At 42.5% G+C, this 18,115-nt stretch overlaps 1 protein-coding gene across 5 annotated transcripts; it reads left to right on the top strand.

Annotated features, from left to right (window-relative positions):
- The first annotated feature begins 6,152 nt into the window (after positions 1-6,152).
- Positions 6,153-14,736, top strand: CMTR2 (cap methyltransferase 2). 5 transcript variants are annotated; one of them, XM_071814230.1, is made up of 2 exons: positions 6,153-6,362; positions 7,798-14,736. In XM_071814230.1, exons 1-2 carry the CDS (start codon positions 6,247-6,249, stop codon positions 10,109-10,111), a joined length of 2,430 nt encoding a protein of 809 aa, XP_071670331.1. In that variant the 5' UTR covers positions 6,153-6,246; the 3' UTR covers positions 10,112-14,736. The 5 variants fall into 5 exon arrangements, with proteins under 5 accessions (XP_071670331.1, XP_065704484.1, XP_065704485.1 ...); XM_065848412.2 differs by lacking the exon at positions 6,153-6,362 and adding an exon at positions 6,730-6,785; XM_065848413.2 differs by lacking the exon at positions 6,153-6,362 and adding an exon at positions 6,841-7,030.
- Positions 14,737-18,115: the final 3,379 nt, after the last annotated feature.

The following is an 18,115-nucleotide window of genomic DNA, read 5'->3' as shown; positions in this document are numbered from 1 at the left end:
GAGATATTTACTTCATGTTGGAAAGCAGAAACCCACAGTGACCCTCTCGACGCCAGCACAGACTGGGAGTCTGTAACAGCCAGCAGGATTTGGGCATCATGTGCAGCAGCAAGTTCTGTTGATAAGAGGTATTTGTCGAGATACAATTGGCACTAAAACAGGAAATGGATCTGAACAGAAACCATAAGTGCCCTTTCCCTTCTAATTCTTGACCTTCTTCCTCATGTTCACATTTCCACTTCTTATTTACCTTCTCCTAGAAAACTTTAAATGCTTCTTCTATGAAGACCAGCAGGCAGGAGTGCTGCCTCTTCATGAGCCAGTGCTACAATGCTGTGCCCTGCTCTCAGTTTGCTTGGGGCCACAGAAAAAAAAAAAAATCAACAATAAGGGTCTAATATTGCTCCATCATTTTACCTTCTATGCCCTCTTTCTCATTCTGTTTTTACCACACTCCCCCTTTTTGTCATTCTCCCTTGTTCTTGTCTTTCTGAACCTGAGCCATCGCTATCTCTGTCTGTTCTGTGTATACTCTTTTGTTCCCCTTCAGCATTGTTTTGCTACAAGACACAGTAGGCTGTCAGCAGAGATGGCTGTAGGTAAATTTAACTGCATCAAACCAAAAAGGCTCCACACCGCTTGTCTTTCTATGCAAGCCAAGGTGCCAAAGGACTCCGCAAGTCACTGCCAGCCCAAGCAACCTTTGCCCAAAGCCAGCGCCTTAGAGCCACCGCCCAGCTCCCTCTTTTCTTGCTCTCTGGGAACACATGCTCCTCTTGCCAGCACTCTTGACTTCTTTGAAAGCCATTATTTGCTCCTATTAAATTAAATGATATAGCAATGTTAGGTCCTTAATGTCGATTTTCCATACAGTTCTTTGGTATCAGCAGAGTTCCGATGCCCCCCAGATATGTTCCCTTGTTTAGCCTTAACCTGATTATGTTCATTAATCCGATTCCCTTTTGCAAAGCAGACAAGAGAGATCAGACAGCCTGAGAGCTCTTCCCAATTCGCTCTCATCTAAGACAATCTACTCCCTAGTTTGTATTTACATGGAAAACAGGATTATAAAAAAGGGAACATTTTATCTATGTTTCTGCAGTGTCTGTTATTTAACAGCAACAAAAAAATACTCAAGTTTTGACCTGTAATGGTGCATTGGCTGGACAAGTACTAGATAAAGGTTCGCCTAATAGAAAAAATTAATTTGAGCACTGAGGGCATTCATGCCAATAACACTGTAGGGAGGAAGAAAAAAAGTATTAAGCTTCAGTTCCTGTGCAAGTATTCCAAAGCAGATCTACCTAAAAAAAAAAATAAGTTATTGAATAGATGGCATGGTCCTTAAGAAAGACTATTGACAGTCCTCCATCCTGAAAAAACTCCCAGTCATCTCTTATTCTTGCTGTATGTATGTGTCTGCAGCAAATAGTATCTATAATCATGATCTTATTGGCTTGGGTGTCATTCAAATCCTGTTTCTGTAGCTGGAACTTCAACAGCTACAGGATGCAGACACAATCACCTGAAATAATTACAACAATGCTTTACATTCCTAGAACAATTTATATCTAAAGAGGTCTTGAGAAATGTTTCACAAGCATTTCATCAAAACATTTAATTAATGCTCTAGGGTAAGTTTCCCACTTCCCTGTGCACTCATGGTATTGCAGCATCAAATTATCTTGCAGTCTTCTCATGTGCGATGCACATCATCCTTTTGGGGAAGAGAACTGAGCTGCAGAAACATCAACAGGGTGTTGACAAATTAAGTCAGCCTGGTCCAGGAGAAATCACCCCCCAGCAAAGTCCTGCAGGCACTACCATGCCCTCAAGGGCACAGTGCTCACCTTCATCTCTGTCCAGGGGGCATTTGTCCTTAATTTCTTTTACTTAGAAAAGCCAGGACTCTGCCTCAGTGTTTTGGAGGAAGGTGAAAAAAAATTACTGAACATATCCTAAGAACTCATCAGGATTTTTGCAGTAATTTGGAACTAATCATTTGCTAAGCTCATCATTTGTTTGTACACTGGCTATCCTAGACAGCCATAGGAGTGTTAGTAGGAAGGTAAATAAAATCATATTATATATCAGAAAAGTTATTCCTCTATGGATTATATTAATAGAAACCTCTAAGAGGATGTGCCTGAAGTGATGTGTGATGCTGCTTGTCATACATCTTCAGGAAAGAGAACTCCAGCCATAGTGAATGCAGAAAAGGAATGTCCAGGGGAACAGAAAACAGGGCATTCAAAAAGCTTGTCATGGTTAGCTGAGCAAAATGAAAGCTACGCAACGTTCCAATGAGAGCTTGAAAATGTTGCCATGGAGGCAGGAGAGATGCAGAAACCTAAGGCTAAAGGATAAGAATGGGGTTGTGGCCATGGGAGTTTCTGTCAAGGAACTCAGCAGAAATGGGGTATAAAGAAAATTATCATTAGGGGATTTGAGGAAAGGGAGTTGGTGTTTTCTGATGGGATAGAAACAGCACAACCAGGGCTGAGTGGTACATCAGGCTGGGGATGGATGGATGGGCTGTGTGCTGTGAAAGCTCTTTGAGACAGGCAGAAAAAACAGAGAGCTCATGGGAAAATGTAGTGGAGGGCTGCAACAACAGTTTAGTGAGAATAAGGGGAAAATAAACTATGGATCCCAGTGGACTAGAGTCTATGAAAGACCAGATATCCCTCCGGCCTACAATAAATACATATGACTTGAAAAAAAGAACTAAATATAAGGAAGAAGGAAGAAGTGCTTTGAGGCCTGTCAGAGAAGAAAATAATTCCCAAATAGTTAAGTGATACTACACAGTTATACATATCAATAATGACTATTGAAAATACATACATTCCCCTATTCAACAAAAGTAAATAGGGTTCATATCCTGGCATCGCAGGCAATGCCAGCCTGGAGCTCTGAGTTTGTGTCTCCATGGGAAGAAGAGCCCAAGATCACATAGGATCAAAGTTTATTCTGTTCCATGATCTAGTTTTCTCTCAATAATTGATACTACTTTCACACAGTGGAGCTCAATGGCAGACCCTTCACTGGTCTCCAAAACCATGCTCCTGTTTCCCCAAACCTGTCTTCGGAAAACCCTGCTTTCTGGAGGTCAGTAGATGAACATACTACCAATTGTAGCCATGGTCCAGCAGGATGTATTGATGCTGTCCTAACGGGATTAATGCTTCCTCATTATCTCATTTGTGGTGTAATATCGCTACAATATTAAGTAGCCTATAGGTTTTTTCCTTTTAATTTCCATTTCAGCTTTTTTTTTTTTTTTTAACTTAAACAAGCAAAGGTCAGGCAACTGTAGACCATGTTACTAATTGTCCACATCAGACATGGTTTACTGAAGTCTCACAATTCACCTTTGCTCTAGCAAACTGTGGTTGCAATTCCTCCAGCAAGGAAAGCAAAAGGCAGACCTGCCCAACTTTGGGCTCCAAGCCAGCAGCAGAACAAGAGCCCTTATGGACTTGTGCCCAAGGTCACACCAAGCCACTGCATTAAGTGCAATGAACCATCCCAGCCTCAGACACCACATATCCATTTCTTGATATAGCTGAGAGCCACAAGACATGTAAGGTAAGAGAGACAGCCCCAGACAAGGCTCAAAGGGTGTGTGATGGAAACAGCTTCTTAATAGTCACAGCTCTCCATTGCAGGATAGGGCTCAGCTGGATGTGCAACCAGTTCTAGGCAAATCAGCAGCATTAACCTCACAGTCCCATGTGGATGGATGGCTCCTCCTGGCATGGACTAGGGCCACCCAGGTCATAACATAACCCCAGCATGGCAGTCACAGCTGAGCCCTTCAGAAGCCCCATGATGGCCTTTCAGTTTTAATTCAAAGTATTCCTTTAGAAATGCCTACAAAAGACTTTTAAAAAACCACACTGGCATAGCCAGGCCTACAGGTAAGCGCACAGCAAGATCCTCTAGAGACACCAAAAAGGCTGAAGCTGGGTGGGATTTGTGAAACTGATGGGTCTTTGCAAATCCCCCTGGGGAAACTACTAGCTCCACCTATCCCTGTAAATCTCTGCTTGACATTTAATATTTGATTGGCAGTTTTACAAAAATAGAAGACTGTTACCTGCCTGTCTTAGAGAGACATTTAGAGACCAGAACCACAGAATGTTAGGAAATGGAAAGGACCTCGAAAGATCATCTAGTCCAATCCCCCTGCCAGAGCTGCCAGTGCTGTCTCCACAACTTACAAACATCTTGCATCCTGCACAGTGATTACTAAAAGCATGGTAAGACCTCCTGCAAAATTACACAGGTTTGGTACTGATCTTTAGAAGGGTGAGAAGTACTGGTGTCCTACAGGATCCATGAAATTCCTTCCAGCATATCTGATATAATCAAAAGAACTCCCAAATGCTCCAGCAACACTCCTCAGCTCCATCACATGCATGTTTATACTATTCTACACATATATATGTTTTTTTAACTGCCAAAAAGAAAAAAAAAGCCAGAGGCATAAACAAGACTACTTTTAACCAAATATTTAACTTCCAATGTTTGATTACACAATGCTTCCTTAAAAACAGATGCTTCTGTCTGGGGCTTTCAGTGCCACAGCTGTGCACACATCTTCTGATCTGATAGGAAGGATAGAAGATTAGCTCCTCAGGAAGAAAGAGGTATTTTCCCATTTTGAGTGTCTCTCATAGACAGAAAAGATGTTATCTATCTTAATATCGAAATATCTGCTTGAACTTCTGCTCCAACAATTTTGGCAAATACAGAAGAAAACTAAAGCTAAAAAACTGAGTTAAGAGTTTAATTTCAGAAAAAGTATCATTTTTTTTTCTTTCAAGTATGCCATCCACTTATATTTCTCCTAGTTTGGAAGCTTACAACTTTTCTTTTGTAACATTCTCATTAATTTTAAGTTTGTCAAAGCTAAGCATAAGAAAAAAACAAAAACTATTATTTGCTGTATATAATCAAACTTAAATACAGACCTCAACAGATACTAGAGAGACTACAACACCCTCAGTAACCCACCTCACTAGTCATTCACCTGTTTTAATTAACTTACCCCAGTTACCCCTCCCTTTAAGTAGCCGAAGATATTGATTGATTGGAAAGTCATTTTCAAACAGGCCAATCAAAGAGTGAAGAGGCATTGCAGACATACATATAAATCTTCCATCCAGACCCAAGCACTTTCTTAGTGAGGTAAAACTCCTTGGTGATAGAACAGTCTGTAAGTATATTTTTGTTGCACAGTTTTTATCTGAGTTGGTTATGCTAGTGTTACCTTAAGAAACAGAATTAAAGAAGAAACTTCAGATCTTCATTTGGGCAAACAAGAAACACAGGGATTTTTTTTCTGTGCTTCAAGCTTTTTCAATTTTATAGTAATATTCTTTCACTTTAGGAAACAAGCAAGTAGCTTAAAAAAGCAGAGGGAGGTTGTCTGTTTATAGAGTTACATGTCCAGTTATGACTTAAACATGTAAATCCTCTAATATACATAGAACAGGAAAAGAGATTGTTTGCCTATATGTTATTATATCCTTAAGATGGATATATCTTTCATCAATTAATAAAGTTTTCCTTAACTATATCAGTGTTGGAGTCCCTTGTATTCATAGGACTGAATTTCTGTGGTAAAACTGCTTTTGTCTTAAGGCTGTGCTTCATCAATGAGAAATACGTGAGAGTGCAAGAGTCAATAGTAGCAAGTCTGCCATTAAAGCAAAAGAATTTCTGCTAACTCATGGTACATTGTTGGGTGTTTGCTCCCAAATGAGCTGCCAAGTGCCTCGCTTCCTAACCTGCCTATAGGAAAATCCCTACACTATTTAAAACTTTGAGAGCAGCTTGCATTCTCTTCCTGCTGTAGTAATTAATCTGCTTTAACCTTCCTGCTTCTGTTTGCAGATTAGGTGTTGTTTTGCTGTCTAGAAAGTGTATGTGTGTTTCCAGGGATCCTGAAATGGATGCTCAATTCTGTTTATTATTGCTCTGTTAATATTTTAAGGCTCTTATTTCCTGCTATTGCAAGCCGGGTGTGAAGAGTCCCCTGGAAACTTACAAAGGGCAGCAAAGTGGGTTATCACATGCAAGTACGTGTTTGCGAGTCGCAGAGGCCAAAGTACGCTCTCGAGAAGCATCATCACCACTGGCCTGGAACAGGTGTCCTGAGATGTCATCTGTAGGGCTGAGACACGGTGGTGCTTTGCTCTGGTTCCTTTGTCAGCTACACCTGGCTCTGCAGGGTTGATGTCCCAAGTCTTCATGCAGGGAGAGGCAGGGTGCTCAGCCACAGCCCGCCCTCTCCAACACGGTGCTAGCAGATTGCAACAAAGCCCTCCTGCCTGTACTTCTCTGAAGAGCCTGTAAGTGTTACCTTGTGCTGAGTAACTTCTGTGAATGTTTCTCACTTCTTTTGGGCTGTGTCACTACTGGGAGGTGACTCCTCGGGGGTTTGTGGGGAAAAGCATCCTGCTGTTTAGCTCCTCGAATGTGTGACCTCCCTCCTGCCCGAGCAGCCTTTGCTTGGGCAGTGTGAAACCTTGATGCTTCGCACCCTCTCCCAGGATTAATAGTGATGGGTCTCTCCATGCCTCCACCTGCTTAAACCTGCTCCGAAAATCAGTTCTATATTTATTAAAAAAGATAGAAGTAGAACCTTTGGTGGCGCGGGGGAGGTGCCTTTGGGCAGGGCCGCAGGGAGCAGCCGGGGCGCGGCTGCGGGGCCGGGCCGCGCAGCGAAGGGGCCGGGCCTGCCTCGCTTGCTGCTGCGCCGCCGCAGTCCGCCGGTAAGAGCGGGGAGCTCCTCTAGACCGCGCGGAAGCCGCGGCCTTGCGTAGCGAGCGGGCGGCTCTGGGTGGCGCCTCGGCCGGGCGCGGCTTTACGACGGGCCGGGGCGGAGAGAGGCGGCCGGGCCGCAGTGGCGCGGTGCCGGGGGAGCTGTACCATGGCGACGGGCGGGAAGGGCAGAGCGGGTTTCCCCGGGGAGCCAAGGCCCTGTGAGCCCCCGGTGTGTGCCGGGGCTGGCAGCGGGGTAGGGCCGATCCGAGCGGCAGCTGGCGTGCGGGGATGGGCGAGGAGCTGCGGGGTGGTGAGGAGCCCAGAGCCCTTAAGCAGGCTTGAGTCGAGGCCAGGCCTGTGGGGACTGGAAATAATAAAGCATGTGACTGCCCGTTTCCTTGTCAAGTGTTGGGTGATACCTTGTTCAGGGATTTGCTGGTGTGGGCTGTAATAAAAAGGCCATTCCTCATAGCTGGTATTTAAAATGAAGTAAAACTAGTATAGGGTACAGTGCTTTCTTCCCCAGCACATATTGTGAGAAAGGATTAGATTAGAACCAAAGTACATCTGCATAAAGCAAAGTGAAACTAGTACTTTGAGGGAGATGGATTAATACTGCCATAATCAGATGGAAATATTTCTGGGCCACTTGTTTAATTTGTATGGCTTGTGGTATGTTCTTTTGTGACTGAAAGATACTTAAATATAACTGTTTAGAGCTATATAGTCAGCAGAATATTCAGAGGTCAGAGAAGAGCCAAAGCAGCAGCCAACTCCTTCACTTTCTATGTAATGCATGGAGGGTGATGGAACCTGTGAACCTCCTAGTTTCCAAATACCCTTATCCATGGCAGACCTCATTTATTTTCCTCATTGGTATGTGATTCTGTGAAGTATTTCTCTTATTCTATAATACAAAAGTTAAGCAGAAGAAACTTGTATTTTTGAAAAAAAGCTTTGCTTATTTCTGTATAGTTGTGATTGGAGTGACATGGTTTATTCTGCCTTGCTGTTGTCCAGGTTGCGAATCAATCCAAGAATGAACAAATGCAAGAAGCCTTATGTTAACCAGACTACAAACCTTGAGAAGTTCAGTCCTGAAATTATTTCTGAAATTGAGAAGCTCTTTGCAAAGAAGTTTACTTACACTAAGCCAGTGAATAATGAATGGCAGCTTCCAGATCCCAGTGATGCTTTTACATGTGATCACAAGGAATTCAGCTCACTTCTGGCTCTGAAGGACTCAATGAATGATGTGAAGAATCAACTGAGTGATAAGAACCTGGATGAATGGCATCAGCACACCTCATTTACCAATAAAGCAGGGAAAATAATTCCTCATGTGAAGAAATCTGTGAATGCTGAGCTGTGTACCCAGGCCTGGTGCAAGTTTCATGAGATCCTGTGCAGTTTTCCTCTTCTCCCTGAAGAAGCTCTTCGGGATGGAGAACTGAATTCTGTCCACCTCTGTGAAGCACCTGGAGCTTTCATAGCCAGCCTCAATCACTACTTAAAATCCCACCAGGTCCCTTGTGACTGGAGCTGGGTAGCCAATACTCTAAACCCCTATCATGAAGCAAATGACACCCTTATGATGATCATGGATGACCGTCTCATAGCGAATACGTTGCCGTGGTGGTACTTTGGCCCAGATAACACAGGTGATGTGATGACATTGAAACATCTAACAGGACTTCAGAACTTCGTAAGTAATATGGCCACGGTTCACTTGGTAACTGCTGATGGCAGTTTTGATTGCCAGGGAAATCCAGGGGAACAGGAAGCTCTTGTCTCACCCCTTCATTACTGTGAAACAGTCACTGCTTTAATGATCCTGGGCACTGGAGGATCCTTTGTTTTGAAGATGTTCACGCTGTTTGAACACTGTTCTACCAATCTGCTCTTTCTGCTAAACTGCTCCTTTGAGGAGGTCCATGTTTTCAAGCCAGCCACTAGCAAAGCTGGAAACTCGGAGGCTTATGTGGTTTGTCTTCGTTATATGGGCAGAGAAAGCATTCATCTGCTGCTTTCTAAGATGATACAGAACTTTGGAGCAGAAATGGTCAACAAAGCACTCTTTCCCCAGCACGCAATACCAGAATCCTTTCTTAAAATACATGAGGAGTGTTGCATGTTCTTCCACAAGTGCCAGGTAGAGACAATCTCTGAGAACATACATCTCTTTGAGTGCATGGGAGAAGCAGAGCAGATGAAACTGAACAAGTTAAGAGATTGTGCAGTAGAGTTCTTCATGCAAAGACTTCATTTGAAACCCATTGCCAGAAATAACTGGCTTGTCAAGAAATCTCAGAATGGTTGCAGCATGAATGCAAAATGGTTTGGGCAAAGAAATAAATATTTTGGTACATACAATGAAAGGAAGATGCTGGAAACCCTTACATGGAATGATAAAATGGCAAAGGGCTATTTTAATCACTGGGCTGAAGAACATAGTTTAAATAATGCTGGTAAAATGTGCATCTTGGAAGGATCGTCTTCTAACATTGAGTGTAGCTTGTGGTACATTTTGGAAGGAAAAAGACTACCAGTGGTAAAATGCTCTCCATTTTGTGATGGTCAAGTCTTGGAAAACCTTAATGAAGCTATGAAAGAATTGATGGGGGGGAAGCTGAAAAGCAGAAGCATGCTACAGCCTTGTCACTCATGTGAAGTTCTCCCTGGGGAACTGATAGTGGCAGAAGTGTCTGATCTTGCCAGGTGTCATCAGGAAGCCTTAAATGAAAGGTGTAGTGACCTATTCAAGTGCCTTGTGGTGGGCTTGCCATCCCTCTGTGATACTGAAAGCCAACCCAGTATGGAAATAAAGCTCCTGGATTCAGCCACACTGTTGACTTTCAGCTTCTCTTTGCTTTATGACGGAGAACCAAAATACCAGCAGCAGCTTTTGGAGTGTGTTCTGCATTCTCTGAATCAGCTTACAATGGGAGATGCATTGATTTTGCCTGTCCTTTCTTGTTTTACACGCTTCACAGCTGGCCTGGTCTTTATACTGCACTGTTGCTTTAGATACATCACGTTTGCCTGTCCCATCTCCCATGAGCCACTAAGGACAAGTGCTGCTTTGCTGTGCATTGGGTACCGAGGCCTCCCAAGTCCAGCTGTTGAATATCTGCAGCATCTGAATAAACTAATGAGCTCTTTGGTAGACACGGAATCTCCCCAGCAAGTTCTGCAGTTTGTGCCCATGGAGGTTCTCCTCCAGGGCAAGCTGTTGGAGTTCTTGTGGGATTTGAACACGGCCATTGCAAAGAGACAGCTCCACTTGATTGTGCAAGTGAAGCAGCAGCAAATGCCTAGTGATATTTCACTTTAGAATAATTCTAGAATAGAACAGGTTGTTGCTGCTAGACCTTGTGTCACAGGCAGATAGACGGTGTTAAAAACAATGTTAATGAGAAAGTAATATTGTTGTAAAACCTTAGTGTGACATTTTTAGTGTTGGGAGGATGTTTTGAGCTATCTATCTCACATACACCCTGTTGGCCTGTTGGATTGACCTGAGGCTTTGATCTTGGGCATGGGAGACTCAGCAGGAACTGAAGTGTCCCAACACACTCCTAGTAAATTTCTTTGCGGACCATGTAGACCAGAACTGTGGCCTTCATGCTGAGAGGTGCTATGGTGAGCTATACCTCTTGCATGAGGCTACACGATGGCACATCCTGTTGTGTGACGTTAGCCCTCTTCTGCGGAGCAAAATGTGGGAGTTCTGACTCGCCTGCTTACATTTCCAGGGCTTGTAGAAGCCAAAATGTGAGGCTTGGACCAGACCGCTCAATAGTGTGCAAACCTGATGTAATACTTGAAGGATGAGTATCTCGTGAGCAGGCAGCTGGCTCACAAAGGCTGGGTTAGAAATGACTGCCTATAAGCAGTAACAGAGATGATTTAATTTTGTTTGAAGAGCAGCCAGCTGTGTATGGTTTTTGACAGGTGATTGTGTGGCTTTGTCTCCCCATCAATGGACGGGCTCTTATAACTTTATATGGCTTATGAGTCCGTAAAATTATTTGGAACTCCTAGTACAAGTGAAGACTTACATCTGTCAATGGCAGCAGGTATTAATGAGGAACTACAAATTTTGCGGGGGTCTAAAAACATGAATATTCACAGTTCTTGTGTATCAAGAAATGTTCTGGGTAGCACTGGAGGAGCATTAAGCTGAAGAAATACATTATAATGTTCTTTAGGAAAGTACGATTAAGATTTCAGTTGGTTCCCCTTAAGGATAAAAATGCTGAAATTGGTAACTAACTGTTCCTTTAAGGGAGTCAGATTTTATTTTCCACATTGCTCCTGTGAGAGCTAAGTTTTGAGGCCTAACTTGTGTAGATTAACATTTAGTTTGAAGTTTGTAGTATATGTGGAAAAACCTACTCAGAGGGAGAAATGATGTTTAAAGAAAAAATGGCTTTTTGTTGATAGGTGCAAAATCTCATAGAAAAAGGTTGAAAGAGTGGAGTTAGTAAAAAGGAAAATGTAGTCTCCTGATGAATTACCAATCACCTTCTGGAAGCACTTCTAATTATATGATGTGGGAGCTTGAAGGATAATTGATGACTGGTAAGGGAGTGAAAGCATTGCTGAAAAACTGTTTGGTCTGGAGTTGCTGCATGTTTAATAGGCTTTTTTGCCACGTTGATTGGGGCAGAGTTTAATGCATATAACAGTTCATTTTTTATTTAAGAACTTCATAGGTGAATGAATTAGTGGCTCAGATCTGACTAATTCATAACATTTTCTAAAAACTCTTGCTTTTTATGGTTGCACATAAATAGAAGCTGCCTAAACAAAAGCTTCTGGGTTGGTCGTTGTCTGTTTTAATTTATTTAAATGAACTTGCCATTTTTGCTGTGCGCTGAGTCATGCTGCTTCTCCGGCCAGGCAGAGGGAACAGAGACTGCAGGTTGGGAGATATATGTAATAAGAGATCCTCCTGTAAATCATCTTCTGTATGTGTAAACTCAAGAGGGCCAGAAGGGCCACAGTTGAATTTCACTGAGGGTTGCAAACAAATACTGAAAACCAAAATAAAGAAGGGGGAAAGAAATATTTAGAAGAGTGAATGATGAGACAGCATCAAAGACCATCTGTAAAAGTTGTTGTCTGAAACAAAAAGGAGGATAATGGTATTGTCCACCAAAGACACCCTGATGCCTCTGCCACTGTTGCAGAGATGATCAATGCTTCTGGAACTCCCACTGGCCTGAAGCATTTGAAAAGATCTCGTAAAGCAGCAGTGTATGGGGTATTTCATGTGCAGGGCTGTGCTCACACTGATATTCTGCCATGGTGGCATGAGTAGCCAGAATCATCCTGTCTAATAGGTACTTAAATAATGGTTTTCTCACTAACATTAGTCTAATATTTTTAAATCATTATTTTATAGTGAAGTAAAATCCTGAGGTGACAGGACCATTTTTTTTTTTTTCACTTTCCTTGGTCTGTTCTATACAGCCAATGAACTATGCAGACTTACTTGAGATTCCTCCTATCCCATCATTTCCCATACCATCAGTCTCCCTTTTTTCATAAATTTTTAGGAGAAAATCTTGCAGATGGTCACAGAACTTTTGGGGGCAGTTAGGACTGTCTGCTTCAAGATACACTAGACTGACCTGGCGGGGAAACATAATCAGTCTGTTCGGAAGTACCCCCCGAAAAATGTGTGCACGTTCTCCTGCAGAAAGCCAGGTCTCTAAACTGAAGGAAATCCAGTGTCCTGTGGATCCTGATTCCCCATTTGATCTGGATCTTTTTGTTGTATTTGGCAGACATGGGGGATGACAGGAGAAATGCTTTGACAGCAGCTGTGCCTGTTAGAAAGAATGTGGTTTGGAGAGGTGTTTTCTTTTTCTTCTTTATTAAGATTGTTTTAACGGCAAGGGTTTCAAAGTTAGGAGTGACACTTGTCCTTTTAATTATGAGAATCCTGCATTGTCCAAGCTGTCTTTAGACCAAAGATTTATTTGAGAGAAGTGACACCTATTTTCTTTTGTGACTTTTGGAATATGTAAGAATACATGAGAAGAATGTATTGACCTTTGTGGAGAGGGGCTGATGACTCCTGCCTTCATCAGGGCTGTCAAGTTTTTGCCATTTTGATTTGATTTTGGGTGACACTTGATGTAGTGTTTTGGTATCTTGGCTGCTTTTAAGTTGTTTTTTTAAACCTGTTTGAAGATGAACTGGGTATTGGTTTTCAGAATTGGGAGCTTCACATTTCACACAGGGGGAAAATAGAGGATGTGGAGAGAATAAGTTGGTTATGATGTGATTGAGATTCACATGAACTTAAGGTAAATGTAGTTTTACAGTCCTGCTGTTGCAGGTTTCCAATACAGGACCGATATCTAGGCCTACTGATTAGCTATGAACTACATTATTTTTTCTGAAAACTTTTGGATCTTTTGTTTTAAGCCAGCATAATGTTTTGAAATCAGTTGTGTGAGTGCTGGATTTATTGCGTACTCCAATGAGTGAAAATACTGATTTTCTTTTTAAGTTGAATTCCAGTAAAGACTTGCTACTATTTTGACTGATTTTGTATTGTATTTAGATTCATTTGGATGTGCACAGATTGTGTGGGTTTTTTTGCCACTGGGTTTCCAGTTTAATTTCTACAAACATAATGAGATTTATAGTATGAAATCTGGTAGTCTATTAAAACAGTACTAATTGGTGTGTATTCATCTTAATTTAAGCTGGATCTGTCAAATTACTGGTTGTAAAAGTAAAATATGTAACAGAATTGTATTCTATTGGAAAAACAACTTGGTACTTAAGGGTAAAGGGATTAATATTGCCTGTGTAGAAAGCAGGAGAAAAGAAAACCACACCTGGGTTTCTGGCCACCGAGCTGGGTGCTTTAGGATGCAGGACAACATTGAATCCTTGGTTCACTGGAAGGAAGGGTTGACTAGTAAGTTGAAGCCTCAGCCTCTGTTACCGTCCCTAAAAACTGTCTTTTGTTGTCCCTTTAATTTACGCTTATTTTGATTCTTAATGGTGGAGTGGGGGCAATCCTGTGTAACTTGTCTTACTGTGTGGGATGCTATGAAATGGTGGTGTTTATCTGTACTTGTCCCCATTTCTCAGTTTTAAACAAGAGCGTCCAAATTTCACCTTGTAGCCTTTGAATATTAGTCTCCTTTTTAGCACTGTGGTGGCTGAAGGCTGAGATGAGAATTTCCTTGCCAAAGTCTGGTAATGGTTTCTCCATCTTGTTCTTGCAACTATTTTTGTGAATGCCCTGCTGGTATCCTTAGTTCTTTGTGCACATCAGTCGCTTGACAGAAAGATCAAATGGAGCTGTTTATGCCAGAAAAGCGCTCAGCCTGTGACTGTTCTTTGCTTACTCTTTAGGCAATAATTTGGATTGCCATCGAGCCCTCTCTTGTGACTCCTTATGGGTCCAGAGCTGATTTCAAGTCTTGAGAATGAAATTTGCTAAAAGCATTAGCCGGTGGCTGTAGACACTTAAAACAAGCGGAACCTTTAGGAAACATTTAAATGCAGGAAACTCTTTGACCAGCCAGGAGAGGCTAATGTAACATGCAGCTGGTGGGGTTTGTTAGCCTTTCCTTGCTAAAAAGTCTTAAAAAAAGACTTTGAGGCATAATCACCTGAACAAACAGTTCAGCAGTTGTGTGCTGCTTTGCTTGTACACATGGATATGTTCATGTTTGTGTGTGTGTGGAAACCTGCGGGATTGTACAGCCATGAAGCTTTTGATTTGTAACTAATCCATGTGTGCTTTTGTTCGGAAGGATGGATGTATTTTCGAAGTAGATGAAGGGCTGTTGGTTTACATGGCTTTGCATATTTGCATTTTGTCTGCAAATGAGTGTTAAGAGACCTTTTTTTTTAATGAAAAAAGGGGAAGGGAAAATAAATGTTATTTGGAGGAAAATAAAGTATTTTATTTTAGGTTTTAAATGTTTCTATTTACGTATTTCTTTACCAAACATGCAACAAAGCAATGAAGCACAGTAGGAAGAAGTCTGGGGAGGTTTAATATTTCATTTTTTTGAGCCACAGTTCCCTCATCTTGCTGCTTGGATCCAACCTTGCTGAGTGAAGGATACAGGGTCATTGGAGCAGCCTGGTCAGTGGGGGTGGTGTTTGGTTCTCACTTTCTTTAACTGTCTTTAGCTCTGCAGTTTACCAGTTCAAAGAGAGACTTCAGTCACAAACGTGGTCAAAGCAGCATGTAGGAGGCTTGCACAGTTCCCTTGGCCTTATCACAATCTGTGTCCCCTTGTGTGGTTGCTGGAACTTACTTTACAGCCAGGACTTTGTCTTAATGATCTTCAGCTTCTCCTGGCTGTGACAGCCACTCTGGTAGGACAAGGCTGTTATACACTGTATTTGTCTGCAAAGTCTATTATTAATTCTTATCCAAATGTTTTCATTCCAAGTCCTTGCCTTGACTGAATGTTATTACTGAGAAAAAGCTGTGTGCCTGATTCCTCAGGGCTGGCTCTGCTGCACTGGCGAGGGTTCCAGCTGATTGTCTTTGGCTTGGCTGTGCATATCTTGAGACTGCTTGCTAGCTAGTTCTGATTGCAATTATTAATGCTAATCTTTTTTTCATTGCCTTTCTGCTTTGGAAGTCAACTCCAGATTAGGGAGCTGGGGAGAACGGTTTCATGTCCTAAAGGTATGAGATAACACAAGAAATACTGTTTTGATACCTTAATTTCGTTATAGCTAACAGGTAATTGTTGGGGAAATCTCTAAACCAGAAGTGGTGTTGAATGTATGCTGGAATGCAGGACAGGGCTGTCTCACTTGATTTTCCTGAAGCTCAATACTAATCATTGGCTGTTAGTGTCAAAATGTACTTCAGGAGATGTGAGGAGTTTGGAAGTGAATGGCCTTTGAAATGAGGGGGTTGGTTTGGAAGAGCATGTTAGAAGGGTTGTCAGGTTGATTTTGGTGGAAATATTGTTTAATATGGTTTTACTGAATTATAGGAAAATGTAAATGCTCAGAAATGTATTAAAACTCAAACAGTTTTATGAAATATTTGCATTCCAAATAGAACGGTATAAAAACAGTGCCTAAAACCATGAAATGGCAGTTTAGAAACTCAGGGGAAAATGTGGATGTCTTCATTTTACTGTTACAGATCTTAAAAACTGCATATGACTTCTTCAGCCCTTAAAGTCAACTTATACACATTATGTTGATTATATATCTTGTTTGAATTTTGATAGATCTTAATATGCTAGCATGCCTGCCAGTTTTTAAGTAGTTGGTGTTGAAAGCAAAGCCAAATCACTGAGCACAAAGCAAATCAGCTTTCTCCCTGCCTGAACAGATATTTAGCAAATTCTTTTTTACTGTGTTGTGTCAGGTCCTCAGTATCCCCCAGCAAGATTTGAGAGATGAAACTTTACCTGTAATACAAGTCATATTCGAACTAGTGCATCACAGTTTGTGGCCCCTTTTATTAAAACAATATTTTTCCTCCGTAGGAAACTTGAACACATGTATTAAAGCCCATCTTCATGGTGCTTTACTAAATGAAGATAACTGTTGCTTGTTAAAGAATTGAGTTGTCTCAATTGAGGGGATAGCAGGGAAGAGTGACTGTCACTTGTTGGCAGATTGATTTGTGTAAATTGGGGGACAGCAGGGAGAAGTGGTTCAATATTAAAATCTTATTTGTTGCTGAAGCCAGAGATCATTATCTGTATAGCTGAGATGAATGCAGCCTGATATAAATGAAAGCTCATCTGGAGGTACCCCAAGGTCCTAAGCTGTCAGGTACCTGTGCCTCAAAACAATGACCCAGTAGCCAGTTGGTAATGAGCCTCAATTAGGCTGAGGACTGAAGGATCTGTGGCAGTTAAGTGTCTTAATTTAAATCTAGAGAGTTAAGGTGATGAAATACTTGCTGTATAATCAGTTGACTGCCCCAGGTTGATGACAGAGCACAATTTCAGTGCTATTGAGTTGAAATGTCATCAAATCTGTCTTGGGGTCACAATTAATTTTAAGGTGACTGCTGAATAACTACATGTTCCCTCAAATAATGATGGTCTCCAAGGGCTGAGTGTTTGGTGGAGAAGTGGGGTTCTGGGGCAGGACAGCTGCTGCTGGGGACACTGGAATCATGGAACAGTTTGGGTTAGAAAGACCTTCAAAGCTCACTCAGTGCCACCCCTGCCATGAGCAGGGACATCTTCACCAGCTCAGGTTGCTCAGAGCCCCGTCCAGCCTGGCCTGGGATGTCTCCAGGGATGGGGCATCCACCACCTCTCTGGGCAACCTAGGACAGTGTTTCACCACCCTCAGTTTAAAAAATGTCTTTGTGTCCATCCTGAATCTCCCTTCCTTTACTTTAGAACCCATCACCCCTTGTCCTCTTGTATCAGGCCCTGCTAAAAAGTCTGTCCCCATTTTATCAGCCCCTTTTAAGTACAGAAGGGCCACAATAAGGTCTCACTGAAGCCTTCTCCAGGCCACCTGAGCACCTGGGGTTCCCCACCTTCATTGCTGCAGCAATGCCGGTAGAAGGTACCCAGCTATGGACCTTGAGAAAACCACGCCACACACTGCATAGACAGTGTATAGAGCTCTACATGGAATTGGATCAGTAGCACAGGATGTTTGGATCGGTGTGCCTAGGGCTGGGCTGGCTATAGGATTCCCGGCTGATAGGAATGGTGATGTTCAGCAGCAGAGACTTGCTGTTGCATCTGAAGAACACACAGCGACGTGCATCTCTTGGAACTGGTGTTGAGTGTTTGCCCAAACTGAGAGGGACCTGGATCCAGCATTGAGGAAGGAGACCTGGTTCAAAAAATCTTCCCTCTGCTCTGTGGAAATGCTGGAGAGCCCAGTCCTCAACTAGGGTGAGCTTGCACTCTGTGTTGAATACCAGAATAAGCTGGTGTCGAGGGTTGGGATTGCGGGGTGACAATCAAACCCTGGCAGATGTATTGTTAACCTCCTCTCCCCCCCACTTCCCCCTTTTGCCCCTCCCTCTCCCCCCTTCCCACTCAGGACAGGCGATCGGGAGGGAAAGAAGGACAGAGAGAAGAGAGCTGGAAAAGTTAAAGATGTTTTACTAATGCTACTAATAAGAATAGAGAAAATAATACAAAATATACAAAACCAATCTTGTAAGTCTCAGCAACTGCAGAGCCAGCACCCAAAGTCCTGGATTAGACTCTGTAGCCAACCGGAGCTGGATTCAGTCTCTCACTAGGCCTCAGTTCGCAGGGACGACCAGCAAGGTCCTCTCCTAATGTCAGCCATGAGGAAAAAAAGGGAAAGAGACAAAAGGGACGAGATCCTCGTGATC

Source organism: Patagioenas fasciata, chromosome 13 (assembly GCF_037038585.1).
Source record: "Patagioenas fasciata isolate bPatFas1 chromosome 13, bPatFas1.hap1, whole genome shotgun sequence".
Lineage (NCBI taxonomy): Eukaryota > Metazoa > Chordata > Aves > Columbiformes > Columbidae > Patagioenas > Patagioenas fasciata.
This window is presented reverse-complemented; position numbering and strand designations above follow the sequence as displayed.